At 40.5% G+C, this 19732-nt stretch overlaps 2 protein-coding genes across 7 annotated transcripts in view; one reads left to right on the top strand and one right to left on the bottom strand.

Annotated features, from left to right (window-relative positions):
• Nucleotides 1–454: 454 nt before the first annotated feature.
• Nucleotides 455–17277, top strand: sec24d (SEC24 homolog D, COPII coat complex component). Its single transcript, XM_079669857.1, is given in 24 exon segments — nucleotides 455–562; nucleotides 1579–1779; nucleotides 2650–2752; nucleotides 2968–3101; nucleotides 3206–3544; nucleotides 3885–4132; nucleotides 4386–4497; nucleotides 4846–4973; nucleotides 6318–6456; nucleotides 6565–6680; nucleotides 7860–7946; nucleotides 7948–7985; nucleotides 9357–9548; nucleotides 10285–10378; nucleotides 11355–11471; nucleotides 11603–11773; nucleotides 12315–12411; nucleotides 12500–12645; nucleotides 12734–12872; nucleotides 13263–13381; nucleotides 13498–13677; nucleotides 13820–14011; nucleotides 14812–14901; nucleotides 15266–17277. Coding segments are annotated over 23 exon segments (3273 nt in total). The 5' UTR covers nucleotides 455–562; nucleotides 1579–1628; the 3' UTR covers nucleotides 15407–17277.
• Nucleotides 17278–18257: 980 nt separating this feature from the next.
• The window catches only part of kcnip4a (potassium voltage-gated channel interacting protein 4a), a 79181-nt gene continuing 77706 nt past the window's right edge, over nucleotides 18258–19732 (bottom strand). For all 6 annotated transcript variants that reach the window (XM_079672362.1, XM_079672363.1, XM_079672365.1 and 3 more), the window contains one exon: nucleotides 18258–19719. In XM_079672362.1, the coding sequence (XP_079528488.1) occupies nucleotides 19672–19719 (48 nt within the window). In that variant the 3' untranslated portion in view covers nucleotides 18258–19671. The remainder of the gene's footprint in view (nucleotides 19720–19732) is intronic.

Here is a 19732-nt window from a genome sequence, read left to right as displayed (position 1 = left end):
AAATCAACACTTTTGTCAAACAGATATCATTTTCTTCAACGGTCATTATCCATGTATTTAAAAAGCACTCTATGGTGTATATTAATGATAACAGAGTGAAAAATCTGTAATTGTAATCATGAAACCTACAGGTCCACATCCCTTTGCTGACGTGTTTGGGTTCCCTCGCTTCCACGCATGCGTACTGCGTCAGACACAAGCTAGCTAAAAACACATCGACCAAAGCAGGAAAATCCATTGTTTACATTTCATAATAAAAGCAGAATGAAACGTTTTCAAACTAATATTTATGCGTACAGAACGTCTAAATTGTTTTATTAAACTTACAAAGTTAACTAACTAAACTAAAAAGGGTCATTTTTAGAAACGAGTAATTTGTTTGTGTCATTTATATCGTGTACTAACTGTTATACGTTATTAAAGATTTTACTTTGAAATGCGCAACCGGAAACTTGTTTTTGACAGAAGTAGCGAAGCAACGTAGCGACCGGCGCTTTGGTGAGTTTGACGTGGCACTCTGCTTTCACAGAGAATCGTGGAGAGGACTCTGCCCTGTATTCAGGTAAATACTCCAACTACTATATTAACACCTATAAGCCAATACACATGACTTAATATATGTCGTTTGATTATGTATTTGTATGTGTTTGAAATCAATGTGCTTCTTCTGGTGCCAAAGGAACAACTTTGTTGTAATTTCCGCGTAGCTAGCAAGATGTTTCCTATTAACATGTAATCAACACTGTACGAGGTGCTGTGCTGGCATCTTACTCTTTTATATCCGGTGTTTACATGTTTGTCACAGCCAACATTCCACACAGAGGATATCATGTGTACAACTGGGAGGTAATTTAATAAAGCAGGGATGCTCAAATCTTTAGCTATCATACATAACGGTCTTTGACGTGGCAATTATCGGAAGTGGCAGAAAGGATTAACTATTTAACTGAACAATTTACCAAACCCAACTGTTGCTATGTTATGCTTTTTACTTCGGGTAAAACGTCTTAAATTGATATATTATCCTGTAATAAATGGCTTTGATGGAGTTGTCAGTACGCAGCTGTTATTTGTGTTGACCCAGCTGTGCCAAAGTTCACCTTGTATTAGGGAAAAGTTTACAGAACCTTTGCTTTGAAAGACTTTTGTTGTGAAAAGGCTTTTTTAATTTAAGGCCTATAATGGTACTATTTACATGTAAGGAATTAGGCAGATGACATTGGATCGTCGTTCTGACAGGCAAACAGAAAGTCATGCAGTTACTTGAAGATAATTCAAGTAAGGATAGGCCTTTCTTTATCTCTCAATAAGCAATGCCAAAGGTCCATGTTACACGAGTGTTGATGATTACATGAGGTCAAATATCAGTTGTTGTTGGTGTGTCTTTTCATGCCAGAGCTGTGAAAAAGAGAAATAGATGCTTGTGTTACCACAGAAAGTGTCTATTGCAATGTCAGTGGTTCGGAAACAAACCTAATTAAGTCTACTGTTGTCCAAATTAATTAGAAGCACTCAATTACAATATAACCATTAGTTGTGGCCCCTTATAATTCAACCTGACTCTTTTTGACTCAACAGGTTACCAACTCATTGATCCTGGCATGAGAAGACAGTAACATCCCATCAAGATGAGTCAACAGGGTTATGTTGCTGCACCCCCGTACTCCCAGGCCCAGCCCGGGATGGGGGGCTACCAGGGTGGGTTCGGAGCTGGTCCTGCACAACCCGTCTATGGGCACTATGGGGGTCCGCCTCAGACATTCAACGGTCCACCAACAGGTAGAGCAAAATCACTGTGTGTTTCATGTTTCCTCAAAAGACAAGTCTAATCTTGTTGCTAGCATGATCAGCTTGTTCATTCACAACAAATAGCAACTAGTGCTGTTTCTCCGTAATATACATTTTCAATTATCAAGATGTCAGAGATGTGCTGTTATTTATTGGGATGATATGACTATTTTAAATGATAGGTCTGAAGTGCTTGCTTTGCTGAATATGGCTCATGACATGTCTTAGTCAGCAGCTGAGTTCAGGTTTTGTACATTATCTTGAAAGCTCCAAACAGCAAAACAAACACAGTGATATTATACTTTGACTGCTGTGGGTATAAAATAAATAATATGTGTCACAGTTAGATTTATTCTAACAACATGCTGGGTTAAGGTTCCTTGACATTTCTTGAATATATATCCTATTCAGCTGTATGAAGTTATGAACCTTGTTTTTATTGAATTGTTTGTCATGATTTATTCGTCATTGAGTGAAAGGGTTAATTGCCTTTAAATAATATATGTGTTACACCACTGTTAAGGCATGCCTGTTAAGTACCAGCAGCCCAAACAAAGATGGAACACAATTATTGCCTTTTGTTTAAATGTCAGTGCACACTGAGGCAAGCTCTGTGTGACTGAAGTGCAAACAAATCCCTAGATCAGGAACATGCTTTCTTTACAAAAAAGTATCTACTGAATTTCTTCAATTTGGTCATTACTAGCTTTAAACTAACTTTCTCTACCTGAATACTAAACTCTGACCCTCTAACAACCCTGAGCTCACGCACATATCAATTTTGGTTTTGGTCTAAAATGGATTTACCTCTGATGCAGGCCATATAAACACACTGTACTCCTCGTCTGTTTCTCACTGTAGGTATGATGAAGGCACCAGCCTCCTCTGCAGCTGGGATGCCTCCACCTGCAGCGCCCAGTCAGTACAATCCAAATGTCCAGCAGAACGGCGCACATCCACAAAGGTGAGAATCTTCACTAAACAGCAACTGCATGGCTCTCTGTATTGTGCAAACATGTCAGTTGAAGTACAGTAGATGAAGCAAGATTTTTACAAATTATGGATAATAAGAGGTTGAGTTAAAATGTAAAACAGCTTTAGGTTTTAAGCACATCAACAGACATGCTGTATACAATATACATGCTGTATATTCATAATAAATGCCCCTGTATTCCTCAGATACCCTCCACCAGCTGCTCCTGCTTCTTATGGACAGCCTTTACAGTCGCAGTACAACAACATGGTCCCCGCGGCCCCCCCTCCAGCTCAGCAGCTCACCAATCAGATGAGTACCATGAACCTGGGCAGCTATGGTAAGTTTGATATGAACTGTTTTACAGATCATACTGCTGAACATCAAGCAAACAACAGCACAGTACTCACCTGATGGGTTTTCTTTTTCCCCATCTTTTTGTAGCCTCGGGTCCTATGCAGAGCCCCCCCCCTCCAACAAACTCTGTTGTCCAGCAGCCTTTCCAACCAGCACCCCCTCCAGCAATGGGCCAGCCGATGATGCCACCAGGACCACAGTCCCCCCACATGTCCCCCCACATGTCTGCTCAACAGTCTCCCCAAGCAAACATGCCAATGGCAGGCCCCCCAATGGCAGGCCCCCCAATGGCCGCACCACCAATGGGAGGCCCCCCAATGTCAGGCATGGGTCGACCCTTTCCCGGCCCCATTCCTCCAGGCCCCGGAGGTTTCCAGCAGCCTGGTCCTGGACCTGCTGGTCCAACTGGATACCCCCAGCAAGCAGGTACTGTGACACTGTGAAGCAGAAAAGGTTCAGACCATCAAATACATTTTCTAAATGGATTTCACAGCTTCTAATCCCTGAGTCTTTAGTCAAGCCTTACCTAGTCTGTTGAGTGGCTCAAAAACTGACAACTTGTCTCACTTTGACAGAGTGTTTGCAGTTTTTATTCCATACCTGAGGTTATGATGCACAAATGATAGACATGATACAAGAAAAATCACTCCCAGTTTTTGTAATCTTCCCTGCAACAGGGATAAATCTCCTGCTTGACATACATAACATAACAACAGCTAATAGATAATAATTAGGTTTAGAAATCTGAATCTGTTTTCATGTGCAGGTCAGTTTGGGGGACACATGGCAGGGCCTCAGCCTGGTATGATGGGGCCTCAGCCTGGTATGATGGGGCCTCAGCCTGGCATGATGGGGCCTCAGCCTGGTATGATGGGGCCTCAGCCTGGTATGATGGGGCCTCAGCCTGGCATGATGGGGCCTCAGCCTGGCATGCCAGGTGCCTTCCCTGGATCAGCAGGCGGACTGGCAGGACCACCACAGAAGAAACTGGACCCTGACTCTATCCCCAGCACCGTGAGTACAACACTAATCCTCGGACTGCATACCTTCACATAACGACATACACACATCACTGAACATTTTCTGACTTGAACCATTAGCTTAATCATTCCTCAAAAGGTTGACATAATCTCTTTTGGTAACATTTATTCACATTTGGGCATATTAATAAACTTGATGCCGATTGCATTATTTTGATTGCCATGTACTTAAGCTGTGACTGTAGAGAAATCAGATTATACTGAAAAGCATAGCGTGTCTTCTTTAGACTCAAGTCATCGAGGATGACCAAGTAAAACGAGGGGGACAGGTGTACAACACGAACATCAGAGGACAGGTTCCCCCGCTGGTCACCACTGAGTTCCCCATACAGGACCAAGGTATCTCACAGTTCAACTTCTCCCCATTTACTTCATATTTGTGTGATTTGTTTGTGTATATTTTTGCACATCTGTAGCGCGCTGTGGGTGTGCATCCATGTATTTAAACTGTCTTAATATATATTATTTAAAAAAAGTATTCTAAAATGTCTAAACATCATGTGTACATGTCAGTCATTTTACATTGGTCGTACAGTATGTACTTTATAGGCTTTTGCTCAAAATGTAGACTCTTTTGTTAAAGGCAAGTTAAATATAATTAAGTAGCAATCAACACTAAGTAAGTTGTAACAGAAATATGCTGTGTCAAAGTGTCAAAGTCATTGACCTTCTTTCTGCTAATCTCAGGCAACGCCAGCCCCCGGTTCATCCGCTGCACCACTTACTCCCTGCCCTGCACCGCAGACCTGGCCAAACAGTGCCAAGTTCCGCTGGCCGCCATCATCAAACCTTTCGCAAGCGTGCCCAAGAATGAGGCAAGTCAGGTTTAACTTATTCTAAGTCTAAAAAGTTCTAATAATCAACAATACATTGTAACCGGCCATGTATACTGAAAGGTTCAATAGATCCTTGTGGAATTGTTATGAATAAGCACATTTAAGTCCAACTCTTGCAAGAAATGATAAATGCCAATTTTAAGTCATGTTCAGCAAATAGTTAAGGCCTTAATGTATGGTTTGTTTACTCTTTAGTTTTTTACATTTGAAAAAGGATTCAAACTGAGGGAAATGTTCTTGTTCTTTAACAGATGTCTCTGTGCACTACAAAAGTTAAGTTGTCCTGTGAATGACCTCCTTTTGGATCGTATGTGGTCCAAAAATCCCTCTGTAGAAACTCCCCCCCACACTCGCCATGTCTTATTAGCCTTTTTAGGAAATGTTAGCTTTCTCTCATCTGGCCAGAGGCTAATTAGCTCATGTCAGAACTACAGGGAGGGTTTTTGCAACAGGAATCAATCTGAAGTATTTTGCACTCTCAGATTGAAATCCACCTATTCTAACATGGAGCATAATTTATACCAACATTGTCAAACGTAATCAATGTTCTGAGTTTCGATTTCTAACTTTAAAAGGATGCTGTTGTGTTTGGATGCTGTTTTCATTGTTTTGCCATGCAACAGGTTTATTTTCTGCACGGTAAAAGCAAAGAAAATGTAAACACTTACTCTCCAGTCTAAAAATACACATACAAAACTTGCTCCTTTGTCTGCATGTGTTTTTATTATAGTTGGGGGCATTTTTATTCTGCAGGGACCCTTAAGTAAATATTGTTAACAGTCATGAGCAGGGCTGTGTACAGTACTCCATAACAGTGCTCTAGCATTAAACAGCTTCATGCTAGGAATTCACTTTGAACCAACGTTCTCTATATGGTAGCGCAACATGTCTTTTTTGGGTGCCATGGAATCACTCATGCTTCAGACATTGCACAGATGACATGGGGGTAATAGTAAATATTTTATTGCGCATGGGAAACCTTTAAAAAAAGACATAAACCATGAACCTTATGTATTGCTTTTAAGGAAGAGTTTTTAAAACACAATGTCCTTATGTGATGTAGGAACAGCTGTTGAAAACTTAACTATAGTGTGTGTGTGTGTGTGTGTGTGTGTGTGTGTGTGTGTGTGTGTGTGTGTGTGTGTGTGTGTGTGTGTGTGTGTGTGTGTGTGTGTGTGTGTGTGTGTGTGTGTGTGTGTGTGTGTGTGTGTGTGTGTGTGTGTGTGTGTGTGTGTGTGTGTGTGTGTGTGTGTGTGTGTGTGTGTGTGTGTGTGTGTGTGTGTGTGTGTGTGTGTGTGTGTGTGTGTGTGTGTGTGTGTGTAGACTCCTCTGTATGTTGTGAACCATGGTGAGACCGGCCCGATCCGCTGCAATCGATGCAAAGCCTACATGTGTCCCTACATGCAGTTTATTGACGGAGGGCGTCGCTTCCAGTGTGGCTTCTGCAACTGTGTCAATGAAGGTAGAGTACCATGTTAAGAAGACATAAGATTTAATATAATGAGCGAGAAACCAAATCGTATATAGCGCACAGTTCTGTTGTTAATGACATGTCTATGTCTTACTGCAGTGCCAGCCTTCTACTTCCAACATTTGGACCACATGGGCAGGAGGGTAGACTTCTACGAGAGGCCAGAGCTGTCCCTGGGCTCCTACGAGTTTGCAGCCACCCTGGACTACTGCAAGGTAAAGGACTACTACTGCTCTATTCACATCATGCAGAGGGGATATAGTTGATAGAAACACAACTTTGAATGAGATCAAAACCATTCTGTTGTCAGCTGATCTGTCATAACTGGTTACGGTAATTATGATCGCTAGTAAAATGTAAGCACATGTTCCACGTGATGTTTTTAGGGTGCACATGCAGTAACGTCCCAGCGACACACAACATGCTGACAGTGTGGACGAGCACGAGTCAAAAAGACATTGACCATTAAGCAATTTGTAACATCTGCAAGATCAAAATAAGTCAAGAATGAACAACCCCTAAAATGTTGTGTATGGTCATTTACAGCTCCTAGAAATATATATTTTTTAGAAATGTTGGGTCAAACTTTAGAAAAATAAAAGAACAGGCAAAACATGTGCAATCAGTGAATCTTAAAATTGGAGATTGTTACTTGTGTATAACAGACTTTAGGCATAGAGGATTTAACACTTACAGTTTGATTAAAGAGGTCTGGTTTTTATAGAAGTCTGTCCAATACAAGTCAGGACTGCATTACTGATTCTTCTGAAGGACCCTTCATTATTCATAATGAGCTGCTAAAGATAGTTATTGTTGTTTTGCAAACAATAGAAAGACAGCAAAGTCAATCAAGCGTACATCCCTTGAAGGCTGTGGTGGAGAAAAACAGAGTTGAGTACGCTGGCAGAGCTGAGTCACTCCTCTGGCCCACTTTACCTCTGTTTATTCAGACTTATAAACAGGGCGGCTCTTAAACAAAAAGCCTGCAAGGTGATTGTCTTGTCATGGATTGTAACTGTGGAAACATAACAATGTCTTCATGACAATCCCCCTCACACACACACATACACTCATTGCCCTGCATTCAGGACCATCCACCGGTCATGGTCTCCTCACAGTTACTGCAAGGTATAAACAAGCACAAACGGAAACCAAATGCCTGGGACTTACAGCCAATAAAGGGGGAAAGCATGAGGGTAGGCCCCAGGTTCTGATATGGTACGATTTAAGACTTTAAATTAGAAAATATGGAACTAAAACAAGAAATAATTTTCAGGAGCTTAACTTTTCACATTTCCTATTTGGAAAGCAGGTATGTTAAGCTGCATGTTGTCAAGTTTGCATGGATTTTATAATAGCTACTAATTCTTTACTCCTGTTGCTTTCTCCTGCAGAACAACAAGGTGCAAAATCCTCCTGCCTACCTCTTCATGATCGATGTGTCCTATAACAACGTTAAGAGTGGACTAGTCAAACTGATAATGTGATGAGCTGAAGACTCTGCTGGACAATCTGCCACGGTACACACACACACACACACACACACACACACACACACACACACACACACACACACACACACACACACACACACACACACACACACACCACACACACACACACACACACACACACACACACACACACACACACCACACACACACACACACTTATTATCTGCTGCATTAGTTGCTATGCATCGTGTTGAGCTGAGTGCAACAGACTACAATTCACTTCCAACATATGCCTTGACAAAAAGAAAATTCCCTCAAGTCATAAACACCAAGCCAACTATTTGTTCTCGTCTGCTGAATATTCTTGCATGAAGTTCAGCAGATGGTGAGTATCGGTTGAACGGTGCCAAGGCTGCCAACAATGGAAAATATTACAGTGCAGCTTTACTCTCTGTGGAGAGGCAAGTGAGAGAAAAACTTTCTAGTGATCCATCTTTAAGGTCAGATTTGAACAGTTTTCTGTCCTTTGTTTATGACTTTAGAACATAACATGATCCGGTCAGCCAGGATAATCTTCCTTAGTTCTGTAAAAAAAAACAGGTGGGGAAAAAAACTTTTGGCAGACAATTTCTCTTAGACAGAACTTAGGAAGATTATCTTGGCAAAAAAGAAAATTCCCACCTGTTTGTGAGTCAAACACAGGAGAGAAAACTATAGAGAACAGATTTGAAAATGGATTACTCGAATATTTTCATTCTTACATCTTTTAAAGCAAAACAAGAAGCTTTGTTCTTCAGAAAACTTCACCTGGTGACTCCTAAAATAACTAGAAACTTCTTTCCTCACTCCTTCATTTTGCCAGCAGCCATTTATCCACATTATTCTGCTGCCATGACATCATCCTGAAACACTTTAGTATAAGTGTACTGCAGATAAACCTTTTCAACTGTTTAAAGCTGTACTTTTTTTTTTACAGACACTAAATTAATGCATTTGGACAGACTGCATTTTTATAAAGTTCATGTGGTTCTGAAGAATTTCCAAATACAGATGTAATTCTCTCAAGATAACGCTAGATCCTTGCTTGAGTAAAGACAGTTTCTCACAAATCATCTCTGGTATGTTTCAGTAACATTTGAGAAAGAAGGAATTACGCAAATCCAATCTAAATCAGTTATTTCTAACGACACCTGTGACTAATATTCATATAGAAAATGTAGGTTCAGTGGCATATTACCTTAAAAGGGTTTCATCTTTAATCATATTACACGTTCCTTAGTGTTAAAGTATGAGGGTGATGAACATATTTGGTCAAAGTTAGTGTTCTGTTGAATATGAGGAGGTTTATCTCTTACATACGAATATACAAAGTCCCGAGAGCAGTTATTCAGTGAGACTTACCTGAAAGCTGACTGAAGTTCTTCTTCTCCCCTCCAGTGAGGACGACTCGGAGAGCTCCGCCATTAAGGTGGGCTTTGTCACCTACAACAAGGTGCTCCACTTCTACAACGTGAAGAGCGCTCTGGTCCAGCCGCAGATGATGGTGGTGTCGGACACAGCGGAGATGTTCGTCCCCCTGCTCGACGGATTCCTCGTCAACTATCAGGACTCCAGAGCCGTTATCTACAAGTAAGAAACATGTTATTTATTTAAAGGGGACCTATTATGCAAAATGCACTTCTGTACGTCTTTTATTCATGAACATGTGTCCCTGGTGTGTCAGGGAACTCAACAAGTGTCGGGAAACACAACCCTCTCTCTTTTCTCCATACCCAAACCTCTAAAAACGGGGCTGCAACGGAGCTGATTATTATTTGAATTTCCTGACGTCAGAAAAGGGGTGCTCCGCCTATATGGGCACCTCTCCACCTATCAGGGGAATGGGGGGTTGGCCGCGAACGTGTCCGTTTCACACGAGACCGCTCGAAAGCGCTGGAGACGTTGTACTACATATGCCAGGTCTGTAAGTGGCGCTGTAGTCACAGAATCAGCCCTTGCAAAAACAGGGCTGGAATAGAGCAAATAGAGCTAAATGAGGCATGGCTAAAATGCAGGATCTGTTTGGTATTTTGATAAAAAAACTTCACAGACATGTTTGATATAGGTATGGCCCTACAATATATGTTTCAAATATAGCATGATGTGTCCACTTCAAGGAAGAACTTTTTTATCTGGAGAGAAACAGGCAGTTGTATGAAGTTTAATTCAACAAAGAAAAGTTGTGTTTATTATGGAGATTAACTAATCTTTTTGAAAGAGAAACAATGCATGAGAAAGACAAAATACTGATTCATTGTTAAGCTTTTAACGTACATTTCAACCAGACTTGTGAAGGTGTTTAACATAATCCTCTCCTCTCCTCTAGCCTCCTGGATCAGATCCCTGATATGTTTGCAGACTCCAACGAGAGTGAGACAGTCTTTGTTCCCGTCATCCAGGCCGGCGTGGAGGCATTTAAGGTCAGCCCAGTGTGACAGCTTTCAACATGAAGTGCAGACTGTCTAGCTTTGATTGAAGAATATTGTTCTAATTACTTGTTAAAAATGTAGTCAGTAGCCTATTCCAAGTGTCACATTATTGAAGTTACTTATTATGTTTAGTGGAGTAGACATTTGAATTGCATTCCCTACGGCCATCTTTTCATGCTGAAGGAATAATCTTGATGAACTAGAAACTTTCTGCTTTACAGACAAAATAACTGAACATTTCCAATCAGTGAAAGCATTACTAATCACTAACATTTGTGTTGTAATACCGGATGTTTGCATGACAGTTTTATTATTCCTTATTTCATAATTGTAATCCTGCTAATTATCAGTATATGTAACAGTTCCCGGATTTAGCTTTTTCTTTCTGTATCTGTAAACCGAATAACCGATACTGTTTTCTGATTCTGTTACCTGCCCCAAGCCTGCTGATCTTCAGGAAGTGACAGTCCAAAGGTCTTAAGCACAGTTGGAAGCTTCCTATCTGATAAGCCACATTTGATTGGCAACAGTGTTTTTCCATGTAACACGTTGATCCCTTCATTTTTGTTCATTGTTAATCACTATACTAATGGGTTCAAATACCATGTAGTGGAGCCAAAACACACATCTCAGTGATCCAAACTGAATAAGCATGGCAGATTGTTTGAATGTTTCTGATATGTTTTTGTTTACTTTAAAGCTAACACACTTTCCCAGTAATATGAGGTCAGTGTTTGGCGCACAGCGAAGGAAAAGTTCACACACAGCTTTTAATTGGAAGCAGTTGTGGCAACAGCAAAGAGACTGTGGCATATTTATTTATCTGGGTGCTGCTTTAACTTTTCGTTAAAGTGTATTATTATCAAGGGGGAATCTAATCCTCTGCAGGAGTGTGACCACATGGTAAAGATATGAGCTGCACGCCTTCATGTGATCTTCTTTTAAAGACATTTCCTCTCTCCTGCAGGCAGCAGAGTGCAGCGGGAAGCTCTTCATCTTCCACTCCTCCATGCCCACCGCCGAGGCTCCGGGCAAACTGAAGAACAGGGACGACAAGAAGCTGGTGAACACCGACAAAGAGAAAGTAATGAGCTTTTTGTAATCATATCTAAAGTTTATTTTGAACTCCACATACAGACTGCTGGAGTCAGTTCGATGCTATCTTTGAGCTTGAAATTGGAAAGGGAAAATGCTGACTTACTGTTTACTCCATAGACGTTGTTCCAGCCTCAGAAAGGAGTGTATGAGCAGCTGTCGAAGGAGTGTGTGGCGCAGGGCTGCTGTGTGGACCTCTTTCTCTTCCCCAGTCAGTACGTGGACGTGGCCACCATGGCTGACGTGCCCTCACACACCGGAGGCTCCGTCTACAAGTACAACAACTTCCAGGTACAACATTCAGCACTGAAAACACACACACAGATAAAACATGCAAGACATACAGAATGATATGGACTACGGTCATTCTCTAAGAATCATTTAAACGTTCCTTTAACGCTGGAACGTTATGAACTTACTGTAGGTTTAAAAACAAACATAGAAAATCTACAGACTCAAGCAATTTGACGCCTGCTTCAATTCACATAATAACTTCAGAGTCTATTATAGAGCTGTCCCATAGGAATGCTGCATCAAGCGTGGGAAATTACTCCAAACTGTACACACACAGCACACACACAGTACATACAAAGACAGTACAGTGGTGTAAAGTAACTACACACATATATACCTTACTTTAATATTTTTCATTTCATGCTGCTATATACTTCATCACCATGTAAATCAACGAATACCTTTTCGATGTATTATGATGGGTTAAGCATTCAGTCAATCATCTAAATGACATTTCTGTGACACAGGTTTTGTGAATATACTGCCATCTGCTGGTTAAAGTGTATCCACATGTAATATGTTATGCTTATGTTGTCAGGTGGAGACGGATGGGGAGCATTTCCTGACAGACCTGAGGAAAGACGTGCAGAAGAGCATCGGCTTTGACGCCATCATGCGTGTTCGCACCAGCACAGGTGAGCAGCGTGTACCACTTTGCATTTGTACCAGAGTACTCAGTAACTCTCAGTAATCTACATCTACTGTATGTGTGTGTTTCCTCAGGGTTCAGAGCCACAGAGTTCTTCGGAGCGATCCACATGAACAACACCACAGACATCGAGATGGCGGCGGTGGATTGTGACAAGGCTCTGACCGTAGAGTTCAAACACGACGACACACTCAGCGAGGAGACCGGAGCACTCATGCAGGTGTGTGTCTTTTTCTAGAATAATCACACGTTTGAAGTTACATCTCAAAAGGTTTGGTTATATCTAATGTTTGGACTGCGTTTCCCAGTGTGCATTGCTGTACACCACCATCAACGGACAACGACGTCTCCGCATCCACAACCTCAGTCTGAACTGCAGCTTGCAACTGTCAGAGCTGTACAAGAGCTGCGAGACGGACTCTCTCATCAACTTCTTTGCCAAATCAGGTTTCTGAACACCTTTAAGAACTTTCCTTTAAAGGTTACACTTTCACAGATAGTTTAGCCAAATGCAGAAAAACCTATCCCTCATGATATACAAGCAGATTCATTCTTTATCACACAGTGCTGATGTAATGCAATATCATCCTCTCTGACCTTTGTTGAGTTTACCCCATGCATCACTTGATAATCTACTAAAACTCCTGGATTTGAAGAGGGATGAGTTTTGGAAATAGGGAGCACATGTTTCACATAAAGCACAGCTGACACTGAGCCGCTTTAAGTACGGCCGTATTATTCCTGACCTTCAGCTGCCTCCTCTCCTCCGTTACACTCTCCTAGTTATCCTCGTTGCTATCTGGTCCTTTCACTAACCTCTTTTTCTCCCACACTCAGCCTGCCGTGCCATACTGAACCAGCCGCTGAAGAACGTGCGGGAGATCCTGGTGAACCAGACGGCCCACATGCTGTCCTGCTACAGGAAGAACTGCGCCACCCCCTCAGCTGCCAGCCAGGTCAGAGCCGCACCGCGCCCCTGGGAGGAAATGTGTTCAATTTAGGATCCAAAGATGTACTTATGTGGTACAATACATGTTGTGTCAGAAATGAATCAGAGTTTCTCCACATGCAGCTGATCCTGCCTGACGCCATGAAGGTGTTCCCGGTCTACATGAACAGCCTGATGAAGAGCGCTCCTCTGGTTGGCAGCACGGAGCTCTCCACCGACGACCGCGCCCACCAGAGGCTCTCCATCATGGGCATGGGGGTGGAGGACACACAGCTGCTGCTCTACCCACGCCTCACCCCACTGGTGAGGGACACAAACACACGTTAGATTAAGCTTACACTTCATCCTAAAAAAAACAGCAATTCAACCATGAGGATATAAACTCAAGAGATCTATCAATAGCCATCAATACATTTAATGTCATCTAATAAACCTGTGTTTTCAGCACAACCTGGACCTGGGCAGCGAGGCTCTTCCCGCTCCGGTGCGATGCTCCGAGGAGCGCCTCTCGGAATCCGGCATGTTCCTGCTGGAGAACGGACAATCCATGTTCCTGTGGCTGGGCCAGGGCAGCCCTCCAGACATCGTGCAGAGCCTCTTCAACGTGCCCTCCCTGGCACACCTGCAGGGAAACATGGTCAGAGCTCATTTAACATCAACATATAGGAAGAAACTAATGAAATGGCTTCAGTGTTTCCCACAAATCTGAAATATACTTGTGGTGGTAGCCGAGAACGGGGTGGGTGGGGTGGGGGAGCACGCTCATGAACTGTTCGCAGGAGCGGACCCTTCACGCGATAGCAGAGTGAACAGGTACAGGCAGGGTAGTTAATCGATCGCAGATGGCATCGTGCTCGCGGACGGATACAAAAAATGAAAACCTAAATGGGTCGCGAAATATACTTTGGCGGAGGTTGATATACCTGGGCGGCCCACCCAAGTAAAGCCTATGTGTGGGAAACCCTGGGCATGTTTTAGATGTTAGGGGAGACATTTTTTTAAATGTTGTGGTGTCTGGTGACAATGTGATGATGCCTCCACATTACAAGTTTGCATTTAAATGATTCAATAATCTACAAAGATTGAAATCATAATAACGTTTCAACATCTTATGATTTGATCCAATATGATTTATATTAAGCACCCAAGTAGTTGATCAACTATACACGTTTTTCTAAAAATAGCCAACAATATTTTTATTGATAACGTATACCTTACACAAAGTTTAAAGAGGGACATTCATTTTGAAGTTAGTAAGAAAGGAAGCAAAAATGTTTCAAAAGTGGAAGACGTTTTTTGTTGTATTAATCTATTTGCTTCTCATCCTCATATGAAAACACCTCTATCCATTTTCCTGGACACCCTCAATTATTATACATGTGTTGACTTATTCAACTTTATAAAAGTCACTTAAATAACCTTATTGTCCTTCCTCAGAGTGCTCTGCCAGAGCTGGACAACCCGCTGTCCGCAAAGGTCCGCTCCATCATCAGCGGCCTGATGGAGAAGAGGCCGAACTCCATGAAGGTAATATACTCAATCTGCTCCTGAACACCTAATAAATCATGCATACCTCTTCTTTGAGTATATTTTGTAAGCTAAGAAAATGTGAGCAAATGAAAGCCAGCTGTTATTGATCCGTGTCTCCCTCCAGTGGAAATAGTGCCCTTTAATTATATATAATGTGTTTTCATGTTGTAATAAAAGTTCTCAAGAATGCTAATCCTATTATTTTAGAAATAGACAGACTAAACAAGATTAAAACAATCAAGAGGTCACGTTTTTTTTAAAATTTAAAACATGTGTGAGTGGCTGAGTACCTTTTTAAAGCATGAGGATCAAAGTGCACATGAACCACAGCTATTCAAATGCTAAATGTTTCCCCTCTCAGCTGCAGATCGTGCGGCAGAAGGACAAACCCGAGATGTTGTTCCGTCAGTTCCTGGTGGAGGATAAGAGTCTGCACGGAGGAGCCTCCTACATGGACTTCCTGTGCTACGTCCACCGAGAGATCAGGCTGCTGCTCACTTAACGCCCCCATCTGCCGGACACACACACACCTCACAGGGTCAGTTCATAAAGGACGGTTTTACAAAGACAGAAGAAGACACCCGAGCCAGCTAGAGCCAAAGCTGCCTTTCCAACGTAGTGTCCTTAAAGTATGACCTTCAAATAACCACTCGTCACTTGAGGATCTACGATACACAGCACAGCCAGTGACACTTGTTGTGATGGAGTGTGGAGATCAGAGCTTTGGCGTTAAGCAATACAGCATTTATCTCCACTGTTTCACATTTCACTTTGTAGATTTACAGGGTCAGGACGAGGGGTTATTTTGAGGCAATACTGCTCACTTTGAAACTCGCCAGTCTCTGTTTTACGTGACTTTCTCCCATATAAAGACTGAATATGTAACCGTTTTTAAATCTTGTTCTCTTTTTTAAATATAAATACATGCTCAAAGAAATTTTACAATATTTAAAATGTCTTATAGAGGCTTCTACATGTTTTCACACTTATAGTGTCCTAGTGTCAATGTGCTAAGTAAACATACACAAAAAATGTTCTAATTTAAACAGAAACGCTGCTGATGAATGATTCCTGTCATTACACACGCCTTCCCTTCGAAACATTTTTGACCATTTAAAACAAAGACCTGATCCTCTCAATGTGCAGCGATGCAGAAAAAACATTTTGTTTCGTGTTCTGAGGTTAGAATGAACACAGCTGTCGCTCTGCAGAGAGAACATCGTTGGTCCTGAGGAAAAACAAAAAGCTTATTTTTTAGTCAGAACTTGAACAAAAAAAAAGGATGCTTCACGGAAAGGATTGCCAAAGGTTTAGGGACCAAAGAATACAACTGTCACAACTATATAACGAAAGGTAAAGCTCTGCTCTCTTGTTGGGAGGGATTTACTTTGAGGATACTTTTCAGATACCTCCGAAAATTCCAACATTACATGAAAACGGTGCCATATAATAAATCTGACTTGTGCCAAAATTGTCAGGACAATAAAGTGAAGTTACTTTCCGACATGGCTACAACGAATGATGATTTACATTAATTCATCTGCTGATTATTTTTAAAACAAATTATTATAAAATGGCAGAAAATACTGAAAAATGTCCAATCCAGTTCCTCAAAACAAGGTATTTAAAGACATTACCTTGGACTTTGTCTGTCGGTTTAATATATATAAAACAACTATCAGTTCATCTCCATATTCAGAGGCAGAAAACTGCATTTTTTTATATTTTTGAATGAAAACATCAACAACAAACGATTAGAGGTTTATAGTAATAGTTTGTGTTTATTTCTCTGTCAAATGTCTAATCATTGCTGCTCTAATGTCAGATCAGCATCTTTTTTCTCAGCTCTTATGTCTAAAAAAAAAAAAGCCCAAATTCAGTAAAATATTTGTACACCTGTCTGTTGTAATGATTTGTAACATTTCTGGTACAGCATTAGCATCTTTCTGTTTTGCATTGATTGTCTTTATAGAGGTAATCACCTCTCTGTAATTCATGTATGCATTTGATAAATATTCCTGCCATTTTGTTTATGTGTGGCCTACAAAGTCTTTTTGTAAATGAAATACTTTCTAAATGTAACCATCTGCCTTAAGTTGCTATAATAATATTTGTTAAAACATGTTGAATATATAAATATATATGTTTCCTCGAGGTCTATGGCTGATTTCAATCTCTTTGGTTTGTATGCAAACTTATCTCAGGTAATTGAGTACCTTAATATTTGGAGTTGGACGAGGTGATTTTAATAACTGGAAAGATGGACGGTTGTTGTTTTGAGTTGATTTTTGGACCTTCATGGGCTTTGGGTGCCATGTGTATTTTATTCCAGAACCACAACCAATTTTGTCCGAATAAATTCTTGACATATCAGCTCCGCTTTCTTTTGTGCCTTCTACAGTCCGGGAAATTAACAGAATTTATATTTGACCACAAACCTTCTGAAGTATACGTAGTTTCCAAAGAAAATATGTTAAATATTAAAGTTTTAAGGTTAGTTAAAAATAGCTACATACATTTTTCACTTCTAGAGAGAAATTTCCCACACAGAATTCAAGATCCAGTGTGTGTGTTGAGATCTTTCTACCATGAGGGGGCGCCAGATCACTATTCATGCATTTTGATCAACAATCTGATCTGTTTATGTTGGACAATAAAACTTATTTTGAACATTATGGTGAACAGAATCTGGTTTCTCATGTAATATGAGATGTAAAAATATATATCTTGTAACTCTTGCAAACGTGGAACTTCAATTCTTCTAAAATCTAAAAGTAAAATCCGTTGTTAGGTACCTATTCTGCCAACACGGAATAATTGTTTTAAATATATTTATATAAAAATTACCCAAAATGTGAATCACATAATTTAATATCTAAAAATAATGTGTACAGTTGACAGTACTTTAAATCCTCCTAATATGTTTACCATATATTCCAATCTTATAATGGCACACAAATTGGTTTACGCAACATGTTCTATTCTTCGTGTGTATTAAGGAACTTAACAGAAATTTGAAGGTTCGAGGTTTATAGTTTATTTATTCACTTTCGTCAGAGATAACTGACTATGGATATTATTTACAGAAGAAATGTAGAAACTCTTTATTATTTTCAGAAAGAAAATATCTACATATTGTAGATATTTGTTGTGTAATGTTCAAACAAACATTTGTTTCCTCTCCATTTTATCACTTACTTTTCATAACTAGATCTCTGATTTGTCAACCAAACAGAAACATTTTTACAAACAGTAAGGCACACAAACACAAATCAAGGAACAGCATGGCATTTTGTTGATGGAAATGTACACGTGATGTCCAATAATATGAGTAAAAAGAACACAAGTCATGCCTCACTGAGCAAATGTAATGTTTGTCACATACTGTTTGAACACTTTGAATAAAAAAACAACAACTTCCGGCTGATTTTACAGACACTTCCTGTATCCAAATCATTGTGAAAAATGAAGAAACACTCAATAATTTACTTAAATTATGCCCTCTCTTCATTCAGTAGTTTCTAACAAGCAACAGGAAGTCAGTAAGAGACTTTTACCCAGCATGCTTTGTGTTTGCTCACATGCTTTAATCAGAGGAAGCAGAAAGTGATCACCTGCACTTTGACGAGGAGGAAACACACCCAAACATGATGAGTATAATACACAGAACCCCTCTTCTTTTTAAAAACAGTGAATTATGAATAAGTCCTGAAATCCATCCCCAGAGCAAACGTTCATTTAATAATATACAACCAACAATCTTTTGTACAATAATACCTTAATATAAATAACCTGCTTTAAACAGTGGATAAAATAAAAACAAGTTGATGTAGTCTGTTGCTTTACAGGGAATATCCGTACACTGGGTTAAATGAAACACACTGAAAGCAGCATTTATGTCATGACGGAAGATGTCGTTGTCTAAAGTTAAACTGGCGGTAAATATAGTACCTGTGTGCTTCTGTCGACCAACCATCAGTGGCAAGGTTTGTGACATCAATACAATCCTTGTGTTGTCTCATTCTAGTGGGCAAGTAAACATGAACCGTTGAAAAGTTTCTCATAGAGTTCTTATCTAATGCTTTATCTATAGTATTTACAATTTAAAATAGTACAATGGATGTTGTTTTCTTATTTAAATGTAAAAAGACGAGTATTCACTAAGTCGGGTGAGAACACTCTGGAAAGGAGAGCCAGTCAAGAGATCATTTGTTCAGGTGTTTGTATTGATGCTATAAAAGTAGAGCTGCAACTATTTTGATATTTTACTAATTGTTAAGGTCATTTTTCATGCGTTTTTCAGTCTTCAAGGACATGGACTTTAAGCTCATATTTTTTTATATTTTAAAGACCAAATCATCGTTAGTTGCAGCCTTGGTAAAAAGTCACAGTGATTTCACTTGGCAGTAAATGAAACAAGTCAAGGCTGCAGCAGAAAGAAGCCTCCTCTTCATCACAGATCTCTCCCCGGGTGATTATAATGTCAGAGACACTCCAGAGACTATTGGAGGCAAACCAACCTTGAAGTAAAGTACTTTCTACTTTCCTTTCAATTTGTGTTTATGTAACAAAGTTTATGAAAAATAAAATGTGCAAAAGGCAGCCCGTTCCAGAGTGTCCGCACCATACCGCCTCCTCCTCACAGCAATATTAATGAACAATATCATATCTTTCATCAGAGGTCTGCATAGCACACTGTACACAGTTAGAGTCCGAGTCAAGGTGACGTTCTCCTCCAAAGCCTCCACCGCCCCCGCCAGCCAAGAGTTAAAGAACGTTTTCAAAGAGGTGCATCGATCGCATGATGTTCTCATCCTGCACACAGAGA

The sequence above is a fragment of the Notothenia rossii genome, assembly GCF_949606895.1.
Source record: "Notothenia rossii genome assembly, chromosome: 3".
Classification (NCBI taxonomy): Eukaryota; Metazoa; Chordata; class Actinopteri; order Perciformes; family Nototheniidae; genus Notothenia; species Notothenia rossii.
This window is presented reverse-complemented; position numbering and strand designations above follow the sequence as displayed.